The 15000-nt window shown below is 41.3% G+C and overlaps 1 protein-coding gene across 8 annotated transcripts in view; it reads right to left on the bottom strand.

Moving 5' to 3' along the window:
- LOC143028161 (cytotoxic granule associated RNA binding protein TIA1) overlaps nucleotides 1-15000 on the bottom strand; it is a 1322924-nt gene that overhangs the window by 898417 nt on the left and 409507 nt on the right. For all 8 annotated transcript variants that reach the window (XR_012966689.1, XM_076189874.1, XM_076189876.1 and 5 more), the window contains one exon: nucleotides 5372-5419. Coding sequence is in view for 7 of the 8 variants with exons in the window: in XM_076189874.1 (XP_076045989.1) it covers nucleotides 5372-5419 (48 nt within the window). In the remaining variant the exon portion in view is untranslated. The remainder of the gene's footprint in view (nucleotides 1-5371; nucleotides 5420-15000) is intronic.

Raw genomic sequence — 15000 nt, forward strand, 5'->3', positions numbered from 1 at the left:
TCAATATCAACTTCGGTGAAAAACACGTGTCAGTCGATGAGCCTTTAATTAGCAAAATATATTGATACTCGTTGACGACGACGACGACGACGACAACGACGACGACGACGACAGCAATGACGACGGCGGTGACGATAACGTTGACGACGACGCCGACGACGACGACGACGACGACGACGACGACGACGACGACGACGACGACGACGACAACGACGACGATGATGATGATGACGACGGTGAAGATGATGATGATGATAGTGAAAGCAACGATGTTGAAGATACTGCTCTTAACACGACAAATTACAACAACAATATTCATATAAATCAGAAGTGTAATTCTAATCACATTAATGATTACAACGATGGCACTTAAAATATTGTAGGTATATATTATTAGCTTGAATTAAACAGACGCTCCACATTCGCATTCCATTTCTCTTACAATATCAATCCTCTTCCTGTTCTGTTACCCACTTTCCTCCACGTCTCCGCTGAGTATGCAGTATTTAGTCACTGTCGCTCAGCTTCGTGTCTGCCCTTTGCTGGTGCCTAGCGAGGCTATGCTCTCTCAACTTCCTTTAAGTCAGCAAGGCCTCTAGAATCAATTTCCCCTCGTCCATGTCCCCGTCACTTCGGTTGATCCAGCGTTGTCGATCTCCCAAGAATATATCTTATTCAAAGGTCTCTCCGCTCTCTCCTTTGCTGTCAGATAAACCCATTACTCGTTCTCACTGGTGTTTAGTCCACATTGGGCGACCGTTTCTTGACCGAAGGGTTTCTATTTTGCATCAGTCTTTAATCCTGCCCGACTCCGACTCCCTATTAACGTCCACTCTCGCTTGCCCTCCCATTCCCATCTCCATTTTACCAATCACCATCGTTTACGACTTATCTGTTTTGTACTCCCACTCCTTGAGAAAGTACCATACTTTGCCCCTTAAATGTGGATGTGCTGTGTCTTGCGACACTGCTTCTGACCCAGGGTAGTGGACAGGATGCAGGGATGACCCGTCATCCAGGAGGTGCTAAGATAAGAGGGAGGGAGGAGGGTGGAGGGGAGTGGAATATATAGGAAATGGAATGGGTGGGAGTGGTTTCTATGCCTTTTTCTTTTTTGGCTACCCCCCGTGTAGGGGAAAAAAAGCCTTTGGTATATGTATGATGTATGTAGTATAGTAATATTTACTTTTTCTTATCTCCTATTTCCCTTTTTTCTATTCTCCTTTCTCGCATAAAATTTTTCCTCCTTCTACTTAAATTATCCTCTAATGTTGCTAGTCTTACCTCCTCTTTCATACTCTCTCTCCCTCATCCTGTTCCAATCTTTTCTTTCATTATCACTTATGAACAGTTTTCACTTAATTTCTTGACAGTGTAACTTTTTCTTTAATTTTTTTCCCTCTATATTCTCCTTTCCTCCACTTTCCACCCATATTTGTCTTTTCAGTAGATTCCTACTTTATTCGAACTAAGTAAGATGCTGTAATGATTACCATTTATTTAAAACTATTTGTTTTTGTTTTGTTATCATTTGTCTGTTTTGATTCTCATTTAATATTAGTTATAAGTCAATTTATCATTATTTACTATTTACCTGTTTGTTTATTATTTAACTATACCTATGCATTTATTTATGTATTTTGTTTGTTATTTGCATTATTATGGTTCTTATTTGTTCATTTGTTATTATGATTTTTTTCCACATCCGACCTAGATATGGACCAAAAGGTCTCCTGTCGGCATACTCCACTGCTTCTTGTCGCACGTTTCGATCGTTTTCTACCTCTTCCGTTTTCTTCTCATCCCCCCATTTTCTTGTGCACTGTCAAATCGTTTCTTTCACAACTGAAAGGGAGATAGCATCAAGAGTTTGATCCAAATGAATGGAAAACAGCATCTAACCTCGATGAAAACCTTCGAGTATCACAACTGTGTCATGTGCTCGGAATCATAATAACCAAGTCTTTTTCTACTACCTTATTCCAAGAAATGAGAGACCATTTCAATCAGCTAAGGAGATGTCGGAGGGGAGAGGAGGGAGGAAGAGGTCTAAAATGAGATTAATCTAATCAGGCAGATATATCTTTTAATCAAGGATGACCTTGTATGATGTTCATTTTCGTAAACTAAACTGAATGAAAAATTGAAAGCTATGTTAATACACGCGTTGTTTATGTGGGTTCTTGAAATTTTGTTTCCCAACTGACTGTAAGGGCTTCATAAAGGAGGAAGAAGGATTTGCTGGCTAGCCAGTGACCCATGCCGTATTGGAACAATGGAAATATATCTTTCCCTGTTGACTATTTAACACATCACATTTAACATTAATATTTAACATATACAGTGACTCTTGTACCCGAAGTTATTTTTATCATTTTTTTTTTTTTTTTTGGCAAACATAATTTCGCTGACGCAATGACGACGAAAAATACATTTGCATACTTTGGGTGATCACAAAAGCCCAAATTAATTTAATTTTTTTCTTGCAAACAAACATTTCTATTCGGTTCCGGAGATGCCTGAGGACCTTTATTAAGGTTATGGTTCTCAACAATCGAGTTTTTTCTTCGGTGAATGAGTGTCCTTGCTTTGGAGAACAGAAAACCCCATCTAGGGTACCAACACTCGATTTTCTACCCTCTTTCTCCCCCGCCCTCCTTCTGTTCTTCTTTTGCTTCTCTCTCCTTCTTCTCTTCCTTTGTTCTCTTCTTCTCTTTTCCACCTCCCTCCCTCCCTCACTCACTCACCCTCCGTTACCTGTTCCCACAGTTAGGTTCCCCTTCTCTCTACATCACAAACACAATGCCTGGTCCCACTTTATGCCCAATGTATTGCGGAGCTGACAATAATAAATAGTTCTGCCAATAGATGAGATCGGGCTTTGGTGGAACAAATCACTCATTTCGCGGAGGTATTGTATAAACTCATCATGAACGTTTCATAGGCACACTGTGTGGGCCAACGCTGCTCACTCTTCATAAAACCACTTTGTAAACGTGCCCCGTCATTCCACACACACAGTGCAGTGACATTCCACTGACTGTTTTATGAAACAGGGCAGGGGCATGACATATCCTCTTCAAGAATGAATCACGCTCAAGGCTTGAACAAGCTTTGTAAGCATTCTATGCTAATTTCATGCTCATGTTTGATTGGCACTCTACATACAGGTGGAAACATCTTGTGAATGGTACAATTCATGCTCTAAAAGTTGTAGCCTACATTTATATATTTATGTAAAGGTTCCATGTACATATACATTCAAGCGCGTGCGCACACACAATATTATATACATATATATATATATATAGATATATATATATATATATATATATATGTTTGTGTGTGTGTGTGTGTGTGTGTGTGTGTGTGTGTGTGTGTGTGTGTGTGTGTGTGTGTGTGTGTGTGTTTGTACGTATGTATATCCACACATACATAGGTATATACATGTATAAAGCCTATACCTATGAAATTTGCATGTATATATCTTCATGCTATACACACCATTTGTGCGTATACGTACACACTGTGTGGCGTTATGACTCACAGGACACGCCCCTACCTCATCATCTGTTTGCCTCGTGTCACGCACAGGGTATAACAAAAGTGACAGTAATGAATAGTTTAACAAATCGATGAGACTCAGTTTTCATAGAAATAGGTCTCTTCCACACACTGCCACAAGCAGACAGACATAAAGACAAGCAGTCAGACAGACAGTACAGACGAATAAGCAGATAGACAGGCAAATAAAAAACAGAGAGACAGATAAACGGACAGACATATGCCAGAAAGACAGATAGATAGACAGACAGAGACAGAGACAAAAATATACAAAGGATGAAACAGGCATAAAGACAGACAAATGCACACATACACACACGCACACACACATACACACACACAAACACACACACACACACACACACACACACACACACACACACACACACACACACACACACACACACACACACACACACACACTGACCTTCAACAAGTTACAATGATATAACAATGCGACAGAAAACCTTTTTCTTTCTAACGAGGTCAAATGAAAAAAAGAAAAATCAGGTGTTTATCTAAGCCTCAAGCTTCGAAATGTATTGTATTCAAATGCCCCAGTTTGAAGCTTATTCCTTTCATTGATGACGCTTTTGAAAAAAAAATACATTTATACATATATATCTAATTCTATGTTAAATCTTCGTCTAGACTGTTTCAGGCCATTACTTCTCGTCCTGTTTTTATCAATTGTGAAAATAGTTTAAATCATCAATCTCTCATTGCCTTTAATAAGATTTAGGGTCAAGAAGCAGCATATTCCAAGTGTGGGTAAAACAGTAACCTGTATAACCCGCTGATGATAACTAGATTTTTTAAGTCAAAAGATTAATCTATTAAGCTCAGTATCCCATCTGCTTATTCTGAGGCAAAATATAATATCTAGGGTTCATGTCCTTTACTGATATTTACACAACAATTCCAAACAACTTCCAATCGTACAAACAAGACACGGATTATAGGGAATGAACGAAAAATGCTGTTGAACAGTAACAAAGAATAATTAAAAGAAGTTAAAATATAATTTTGATGGGTGATTTTAACTGTAGATAGGTGACTTAGAAAGAATAGGAAGCAGGTGGGAGTGAGGAATTTGGGGGTAATACATCGCCGAATAGAGTATGGAATCATACAATGACCCAAGGGGTGAAGAAACCACATATAAAGGAAAAGGTACACAAGAACGACTGAATTTTATTTTAACCAAAAACCTGATTTTATTGAAGTATTGAATTACCAGTGTTTAATTGGTGAAAGTAGTCATGTCCTTAAATTTATGCTGGAAGACACAACTACTCAAAGATTTACTTTGAGGAAGTGGAGCGGATAGAGTTTAGTAAAAAAAAAAAAAAAAATAAAAGGAAAAAGGTCAATCTTAATGAAAAAAAATACAACACAGAGGTAAAAATGCACGTGCTAAGTAAATGGGAGAGAAGCAAAGAAAGAAGGGTGTTAAATAAAAAAAGTGCAATTTAGAATTTTACTAAACAGGTGACAAAAGAAAGTACCAGAAATATACAAGAGAGAGAAGGGAAGAGAAAAGGACCACTGAAAATGACGTAGTTGATAAAAGTATAGATTAACCTAATTTATGAATAGAAAACTGAAGCACCAAAAAGGAATAACTAAGTTGAAAGCTGAAGGGATAATACATGAAAAAGCAAGAAAGCAAGCTGAAGTAATAAACAAAAGCTTCTAATTAGTGTTCAATAAGAAAGAGTAGCTTGAGGGAGAAAGGGTAAAGACGAGGAAGATGTCATAAACAGCATAACAGTGTAAGTACGTTAAGTGAATAAACTACTCGAACCTGCAAAAGAGGAAGGCCTCGGGGCCAAATGGTGTCTCCAACTGAATTCTGAAAGGGTGTAGAAAACAATTAGTGGATGAAGTTAATAAACTAATTGCATATTCACTGGAAGAAGGGAAAATGTCATTGGAATGAATAGTTACTAATGTGGCACAAATATTTAAAAAAGGAAATAAAGAGGGCAAACTGAACTACAGACCGGTGTCCTTAATCTGCACGATAGCCAGAATATGTAAAAAATATATAAAAGGTAGATGGACAATGTGATGTATGACAAAGGTTTTGAGTGGATTGTGTATGTATACCTGGATTTGGAACAGGCACCCGGTAAAATGTCGCACAAAAGATTAAAATCAAAGGAAGAGAATATATTTGCAGGCCCTAAAGGGAATACGTTAGATTGAATAAGATACTTTTTAAGTAGCAGAAGCATGTGAACAGTAGTGACAGATCAGATGCCAAACTGGACAGAGATGACTAGTGGAGTGCCACAGTGATCAGTTCTGGTATCTGTAATGCTCTTACAGAATACCTATGAGAACTATAGAAACTTATTTTTGGATAATTTCGAAATAAAGTAAGAGAAAACGAGGATTGTAAATCACTAAATGAAGGCCTAGATGATGTTTATGAGTGGAGACAGCAGTAAACATAAATTTCAATACAAAGAAAAAAAAATCTTGGAAATGGGATAGAAAAAAAGAAAAGAAATAGCAAGACGCTGTAAAATGGGATATGAATCAATTACGAAAGCAAAAGAAGAAAAGGACTTAGGGACATGAAACAGAAATTATCTGTTGCTGGAAAGTCATGTAAAGAAGTTAATGGGAAACTTATGCGTTGCTGTTGAGTGGCGTTAAATTACTTGTATAAAGACATGATAAGAAATATATATACATACATATTTATATATATATATATATATATATATATATATATATATTATATATATATATATATATATGTATGTATTAGGAGCCATCCCAAGCTAAATTAGGAAGCAGTAGTATGTGTAAGAAAATAAGGGAAAACACATAGAGCAGTAGCCAGATGCTCCCAAGCCTGTGTGATATTATAGATGTCAAGGAGCTGAAAATAGTGTGACTTGTGACATTAGAACAAACATAGAATTGATATGATAATGGTGTATGATAGAAATAATAATGAATTTAATCGAAATACTTAGATATTTTATGCTTGATAAAGATTTAAAAAAAAATGGACAGACACAAAGAGCCCATGAGAATATCTCATGCCCCGTATACTATAAGTAGGTAAATACAAGTAAACACACACACACGCGCACACACACACGCACACACACACACACACACACACACACACACACACACACACACACACACACACACACACACACACACACACACACACACACACACACACACACACACAGACACACACACGTACACAAACACAGCTCTTCCTGTCCTCATTTTTCCTTTTTTTTTCCTTTCCTTTCTGTCACCCAAAGAGTGGCATCATTGCTAAACACCTTTCGCAAAAGCTAACATAGGGTTTCCTCTGTTTCGATTTCAAAAGTTACCTTTCCTGTGGGAGAACTTGGCTTTGTTTGCGTATTTCTGCATCTCCCTTATTAATACTGTATAGACCTTTTTTTTTTCCTAAATTTGATATATCTTTTTAACCTTTATAAGCTAAGTCTCTTTCTAAATGATACTGTCTTTTGTTCTTAATATGACAGGAGTGAAACCTTCATTAGTAAACTTGAGTAAGTTCTTCATGACTTATAAACATACATAATAATCTTGTAATGTTATGCATATATGTTTGTATGCGTGTGTGCTTGTGCTTTTGTGTGTGTGTGTGTGTGTGTGTGTGTGTGTGTGTGTGTGTGTGTGTGTGTGTGTGTGTGTGTGTGTGTGTGTGTGTGTGTGTGTTTATCTATTTATAATATACAGGAAAATAGCTATGCATGTGTTTGAGTTTGGGCGTGTTTTAGCCTTTACATTGCATACAGTATATGCGTAAACATAAAAACTAAAATCACCAGCATAGTTCCATCACACAAGAAAAAAACAATCAAACATTCGCACATACTGTCAACGTGTACTGTATGTAGATATTTTGGTGAAGGGCCAATCAAACAACACATGGAATAAGTATAAATACCATGGAAACATGCAACACCGGGGACAACATACGGCCAAAGAGAAAACATATGCAAGTACGCAAAACCCTTGCAAATATGTCTGTATACACATACGCTATTGATTTGATCCCACGTCCCAACTGCGTGCCTTCACGCCTCTTCTCGCTGCGCAGCTCCGACGAGGGCGTGCACACAACACTCACCTTGGTGTACACATACACGCGTACATACACGCATGTACACGCACACACGTACACACGTACATGCATACAGGGAGACACAGAGACGGCCCCTCAGGGGCGTAGCTCTTTTCCTCTATATTACAATTAGGTAAATGCAATTAGGTAAATATACACGTGCGTACACACGCAAGCAAGCACGTAAAGGTGCATGCATAGAGGGATACCCACACGCACACGTACACATACACACACACACACACACACACACACACACACACACACACACACACACACACACACACACACACACACATACTCGCACTCATGCACACGCAAACGCGCACACTTTCCCGGCCCACTTGGTGTTCACGGTTCCCTGCTCAACAAGTTGGCCTTCCAAGAAGACACTCGAAGAGGACGATTGAAGCAGCGTCGTCGTCGTCGTCACCAAGAACGTTCGAGAGGAAATGACTGATCTACCATTACGATGGCTCATTGTGACACGTCCTGTACGAGAAAGTAGCCCTGGACAATCGTGTTTCTTCACCAAGAGCGAGAAGGGGTTAAAAAAAAAGAAAAAAAAGAAAAAGAAAAAAACAAAAAAAAAAAAGGAAGAGGAGGAGGACGGAGAAAGCTGGATAAAGCGGCATCGGAGAAATGAAAGAAAGAGAGGAAAAGAGAGTGAGGTGAAAAAGAAGACGTGCGGATAGAGATTAGGTAGATGGAGTGAAAGAAGGAAAGAGAGAGAGAGGGGAGGAAGAGTGGAAGAAGGGAAAGGTAGAGGAGGAATAGGAAAGAGAGAAAGGAGAAGGAGAGGCAGGAGAGAGTAGCAGAATTGGAGTAGAAATAATGTGTGAGAAGAGGATGAAAAAAGAGCTAGATATAAAGAGAGAGAAAAAGAGAGAAAATAGAAAGAGAGAGAGAGAGAGAGAGAGAGAGAGAGAGAGAGAGAGAGAGAGAGAGAGAGAGAGAGAGAGAGAGAGAGAGAGAGAGAGAGAGAGAGAGAGAGAGAGAGAGAGAGACTTTTAAAAAAGGAGGAGGGGGAAAGGAAAGTATAGATGAGGGAAGAGGAGGGAAAGGGAGGGGAGAGGATGGAGGATGTTCAATGGGGCGGAAGGATAACATATGAGCGGTGGCTCACGATGGTCTCGCTTGAGAGGCCGGCTTTCGACCTCGTGTCACGCCTTTGGTGATCTCTTTTTCCTCCTCCTCCTCCTCCTCCTCCTCCTCCTCCTCCTCCTCTTCCTCCAGCTCCTATTCCACCTTCTCCTCCTCCTCCTCCTCCTACTCCTATTCCACCTTCTCCTCCTCCTATTCCACCTTCTCCTCCTCCTATTCCACCTTCTCCTCCTCCTTATCCACCTTCTCCTCCTCCTCTTCCTCCTCCTCCTCCTCCACCTCCTATTCCACCTTCTCCTCCTCCTCCACCTCCTATTTCACCTTCTCCTCCTCCTCCTCCTCCACCTCCTATTCCACCTTCTCCTCCTCCGCTTCCTCCTGCTCCTCCTGCGAGGGCGGTCTCATGGTCCCTTTCTTTGGGTTTGCGGAGGGACTGGGAGAAAACTTACCACAATTTGCCTGAAAGTCCTGCCGCGCTTCGAAAAATAAATTCCATTATTTTCGTCATTCGAGAGCGAAGCGGCGCGAGAACAAAAATATAAAGAACAGAAAACTCGTGTATGAAGCTCAATTGAAAGAGAAGAGGATACGTGACTAGGAAACGATGCGAATGGATGATATGCAAATTGAACAGTGCAACACCATTTATATCTGTATGGTGGAGGCCAACCTCCCCCCCAGAGGCGCGCCGAGCTGCGAGTGTGTTCTAAGCTCCTGGAGTTCCCATAGGCTCAAAAGACATAAAATCTGCCTCCCCTTCGGTAATTCAATCCTCCAGGACAAGCGACTCATGTGGAACGCAATGAGGTGTCCAACAGGTGATTCCGAGAGCCATTAGTGCCAAATCGATGGGTCATAAGAGGTCACACCCATTGGCGCCCGTACTGAGTCAGCGCCATTGAACAAGGGAGGAGGAGGAAGAGGGAGGAGGAGGAAGAGGGAGGAGGGGGAACGATTGGTGCCTGTTGAGCGGGTCTCCAGTCCTTGTCACTACACTTTCCACTCAGTAATCCTATTGTACCAGCTTATTACACACACCATCGGCTCTCTTCGAAGCTAATGGGCTCTCCCATGGGTTCCTGAGTTCAAGATGGTGCCTGTCTTCCTTCCCCTTCCTTTGTCGCTTTCGGCCCAGTACAACCGACGTTTCTTCTACGACATAAATCAAAATTCCTCCTCGTCCACTGCAATCTGCTGATTCGATCGTTCTCTTGTCCTTTCATCCTCTCAGAGAAAATAAATGAGCCGCTCTCCGTTTAATTGCTTTTCATACTAAATCCCTCTTTTTTCTTTCTCCCTCTCTCTCTCTCTCTTGTCCGTTATGTATTAGAAAACAGTAAAATTGATGATGAACATGATATGCTTAATCAAAATACAATATCATTAAGACCCCAAGTCATCTCCCCCCTCCCTCCCTCCTCTCCTCCCTCACTCCCTAATTCCTTCCCCTCCTTCCTCCTTCTCTTTCTCCCTCCTCTCCTCCCTCACTCCGTAATTCCTTCCCCTCCTCCCTCCTTCTCTTCCTCCCTCCTCTCCTCCCTCACTCCCTAATTCCTTCCCCTCCTTCCTCCTTCCCTTCCTCCCTCCTTCTCTTCCTCCCGCCTTCCCTCTCACCTTTTCTCCTTCTCTCACTTCCTTCCTCCCTCCTTTCCTTCCTCACTCAATAACTCCTTCTTTTCCTCCCTCCCTCTCTGCCCCCTTTTCTCCCTCCTTCATTTCCTCCCTCCCTCCTCCTCTCCCTCCCTCACATACCTCTCCCTTCCTCCACGATCTTTGAAAAAAGGAAGAAGGAGAAGAAGGACTGAAACGAGAAGAAAAGGATTTGAACAAATTCGAAAAGGAGTCAGTAGACGCTACACCGCCATCTCCTGTCACATTTCCATGTATTTCTGTTCTTTTCTTTGTCGTGATGACTTCCAGGGCGAAGAATCAACCGCAGCGTCTCGTGGGAACATGTCACCGCTTATTGCTTTCGAAAGTCAAAAAAGGTCTTCCATGGCCTTCAGTGTCCTTTTCGAAGAACTTAAAGATGAAGCCTTGCGCTTCCGAACAAAGGTGGAACAGGAAGTTCTCAACAATCTAAGTCATGTTATATGTAAAACTATTGGACATAAGAAATAATTATGAGCAAGAAGCCACTGGGCAGTTAAATCAGCAAAGCTGTGAGCAAGTGAAGGAAGCTAAAAAGTTATCTTATTGAAAAGAACGAAATAGGAAAGGAGAGCAAAAAAGTAAGAAAAAAAAAAGGAGAAACATAAAGAAATGTATATATATATATATATATATATATATATATATATATATAATATATATATATATATATATATATATATAGAGAGAGAGAGAGAGAGAGAGAGAGAGAGAGAGAGAGAGAGAGAGAGAGAGAGAGAGAGAGAGAGAGGCAGAAAGAGAGAGAAGGAAAGAGATGCTTACAGCATACTGCGACCCTTTATTTGCATTTTCTTATCTATAAAAACATTGTCGACATTTTTGCAACCGAGAATGTTTTTCATAGATTTCATTCCAGCTGGTGCCATGTGACTCCATTCAGCTTAGGAGCAAATGTAAAAGAGTTAACGAAGTCACTGCTGAAATAGATCGTCTGATGTAGACAGGACTAAAATTGTTCGAAAAGCTTAAAAAATCTTATATAAAGATTTAACGTATCTTATAATGATCAAGCTTCAACTTAGACACTTAGAAAACTCATGTAGTTGTCATTAATATATTTTAGATTTGCAGTGACTGCATGCATAAGTGTTGATAAATATAGCATCAAAGTCATTTAACAACAACGAAATTTACAGCGCCCATGATTCTTTCTTGTCTGAATTAAATTTGTCCAGTCTTCTGGGTCTCACCTTTGACCCTGATTGGCTCCGGACACCTCAAGGCCTTTCTGAGAACTCTGACCACCCTGACAGAGACAGACGCAGACAGGCACAGACAGACAGACAGACAGACAGACAGACAGACAGACAGACACAGACACACACACACACACACACACACACACACACACACACACACACACACACACACACACACACACACACACACACACACACACACACACACACACACACACACACACACACACACACACACACACACACACACACGCACACACACACACACACACACTGGAATCTTAGCCTACAGAGTAAAGCTGATGACACTAGTCGGAGTTAAACGGCTCTTGCTATAAGCCCTATCTTGTAGAAAAATGTGTTTCCATTCACGAGTCCAGCATTTCTCTATTTGACTGGATCGTGTGACACATTCAACAGATAGTAATAAATCGGCAGTGTCTCATAATCTGGAAGCATGGCGGCCAATCACAGGCCAAGTATATGAACGGGGTGGAGCTACTCTGACATTATCAGAATGAATGAGATATGGTTTCGACTCATAGCCCCTGTCACCCTCTCTTTTATCTCCCCCATCATCTCTCCCTTTGCTTCTTTCCGCTGAGCCCAGAAGGTCGCCTAAACCAGTTGCTGACGTCATATCCCCATGCCGTACTGACCCGTTTCCCTATAAATACTACCCAAATAAGCCTCTTTCGTCTCATCCACTGCCTCCTTCCATTAAGTAAATCAACGTGCCGTTTTCTCCAACTTTAAGCACAGTTGCGCTCAAATCTCCCAAGCTGTTTCCACAATCTGTCCACTAAACACGCCACTTATTCATTCCCGCCTACTTAGGCACAGTTGCATTCAGTATTTAGCTAGACCTTTTCCTCGGAGGATCCTGCCTACCTTCCTACCCTCTCTGCTGTCTGCCAGGTGCTAGTCGCGAGCCCTGGGGGCCGCACCTGGTCACCGGGGTGTCCAGATGTGACAGAGCGTGGCGCGCATGCACAGACGTGCGGGCAAATAGCAGTTCAAACACACATACATACACGCAGATGTGCACGGAATAGAAGGGGGCCTGGGAGTGAGGAAGGCGAGAGGTTGGGGGGGGGGAAGGGGGAGGGGGAGGGGGAGGTGGAGGTGGAGGGGAGGGGGGAGGAGGAGAAGGGTTTAAGGGACCGGAGGAAGGATAGAGAAGGACAGAAAAGGATAGACAGTGGACGTCTGACAGACAGACAGACAGAAATAAAGAAAGACAGACATGCCGGCAGATAGACAGAAAGACAGACAGGCAAATAGACCGACAGAGACACAGACAGACAGACAAGCAAATAGACAGGCAGGCAAGCAGACAAAAAACAGACAGAAAGACTGATAGACAGACAAACAGATATGTAGACAGACAAATAGATAGGCAGACAGATAGACAGACACAGGCAGACAGACAATTAGACAGACAGACAGACAAACTAGCAGATAGACAGATAGACAGACAGGCACACAATGAGAGGAGGAGAGAAAGTGGGGGATGGGGGTCATATCCATATCTAGTTACATAAACATAGAAGCATTACAACCTAAGTGCTGAACCCGGCCAGAGAAAAAGGCAGGGAGACAGACGGATTGACAGACAGCCAGTCATGCAGGCAGTGCAGGCAAACCAAAGCAAGTGCGCATACAGGCACAAATAGAAAGAGCCAAACATCAAGCACCTCGTGTATGCAAAACAGACGAGAGACCGATACCCAAGCACACCGCGACCCAGGGCGGACGGTACCCCAAATGCCTTTGGTAAAATGTCCTAATCTCGTTACCAACCTTTGGTGAGCACAAAATGGCGCTGCTTGTATCCACTGCGAGAGTATTCATGTCTGATTGTCGGTGCGTGGAGGGGACGGGGGTGGAGGAGGAGGAGGGGGAGGTGTTGGAAGGAGGAGAAGGGTGAAGGGGTTCCCTGTGGGGAACAACGTCCTGTGGTACCATTCGTGGGAATTTGCCCTCGACACCCCTACACGAGCACCTGCGAGTCTTTCTGTTGCTTCGCTGTCATTCGTTCTCGTGCATTCGCTACACGCTGTAGCTCACTTACGTGAATTATTCAGCTATCTACAGGTTACTATTCAGTATCACGACTTTGATGACTTCCAAACCCTGCATACATACATATATCCATACATACATACACGCTTATGTGCATATGTAATGTACACTACTTGTATATCGTGTGTACACAAAAAACAAATTATATATATATATATATATATATATATATATATACTGTATATATATATATATATATATATATATGTATATGAATATATATATATATATATATATATATGAATATATATATATACATATATAGTTAATGTACGTATGCATGTGTGTGTATGTGTGTGTGTCTATACGTATATGTGTGTCTGTGTAGATATAGGTCTGCGTGTGTGCTGGAGTGCCTGTATGTATTTTTGAGACGAGTATACTTGACCGCTATACTTGGTCTGTAATGTTGATCATTCCTTTAACCTTTCCTCCATGACTATAAAGTTTCAAACTTCATTTACAATTTTCTCAGTATTGCGCCTGACGGTCGGTAATGTACTGACTTGATTTTTATTGACGTAAGACGATTTTAATAAACGAAGAGAAGGTCTCCGGCCTGAATAGCCATGCTCTGGTCTTCAGATGAATAAAATCCTCCAATGATTACCATGAGAATATGTCACTAGGAAAGCTACAAATAGAATGATAAGAATTATTACCAAGTATTTAACCCTCCTTATGGATAAGCTGGTCTTAAATAAGTGAAATATTGACACTATGTGTTTTGTAGGCCTTGTTCAAGGTAAGAGTAATCTAGCCATAGTGCTGAATTGTCTTAAAAGACTGCACTTCTCTTGGGTCCTTTGGTCATTATTTAATTTGTATTGCGTTGTAACTTGTCATAATTAGACATCTCTCTCTCCACGGTTGACAGCAGCTTCGATTCAGTTCTGTCATATCATCTAGTTTCAACGTTGTATCAGTGTTATTTTGAGCGTGATCTTCTTCTTTCATTTATCGTCCTTCTCCCGATATTCATCTTTTGTTGCTGTTCGCTTTCCACGCAATGTCTGCGTTTACGATCCTATACTGTTTTCTATCACTGTTACCGTTTATACCCTCTAACTGTTGGCGTACAAACGACACCAATGTTAGCATTTACAGCACCTTACTGTTAGTGCTTATCTTCAGTCACCGCAAGCTCTGACAGTCCCTCACCAACCATAAACATTTACGCACGCTTCCGACCCTCGCGACGACTTGACGTAGGCAAGGCGGGAAAAATGTCGACATAGCGTC

Source organism: Oratosquilla oratoria, chromosome 9, assembly GCF_046742065.1.
Source record: "Oratosquilla oratoria isolate Oo_2021 chromosome 9, ASM4674206v1, whole genome shotgun sequence".
Lineage (NCBI taxonomy): Eukaryota > Metazoa > Arthropoda > Malacostraca > Stomatopoda > Squillidae > Oratosquilla > Oratosquilla oratoria.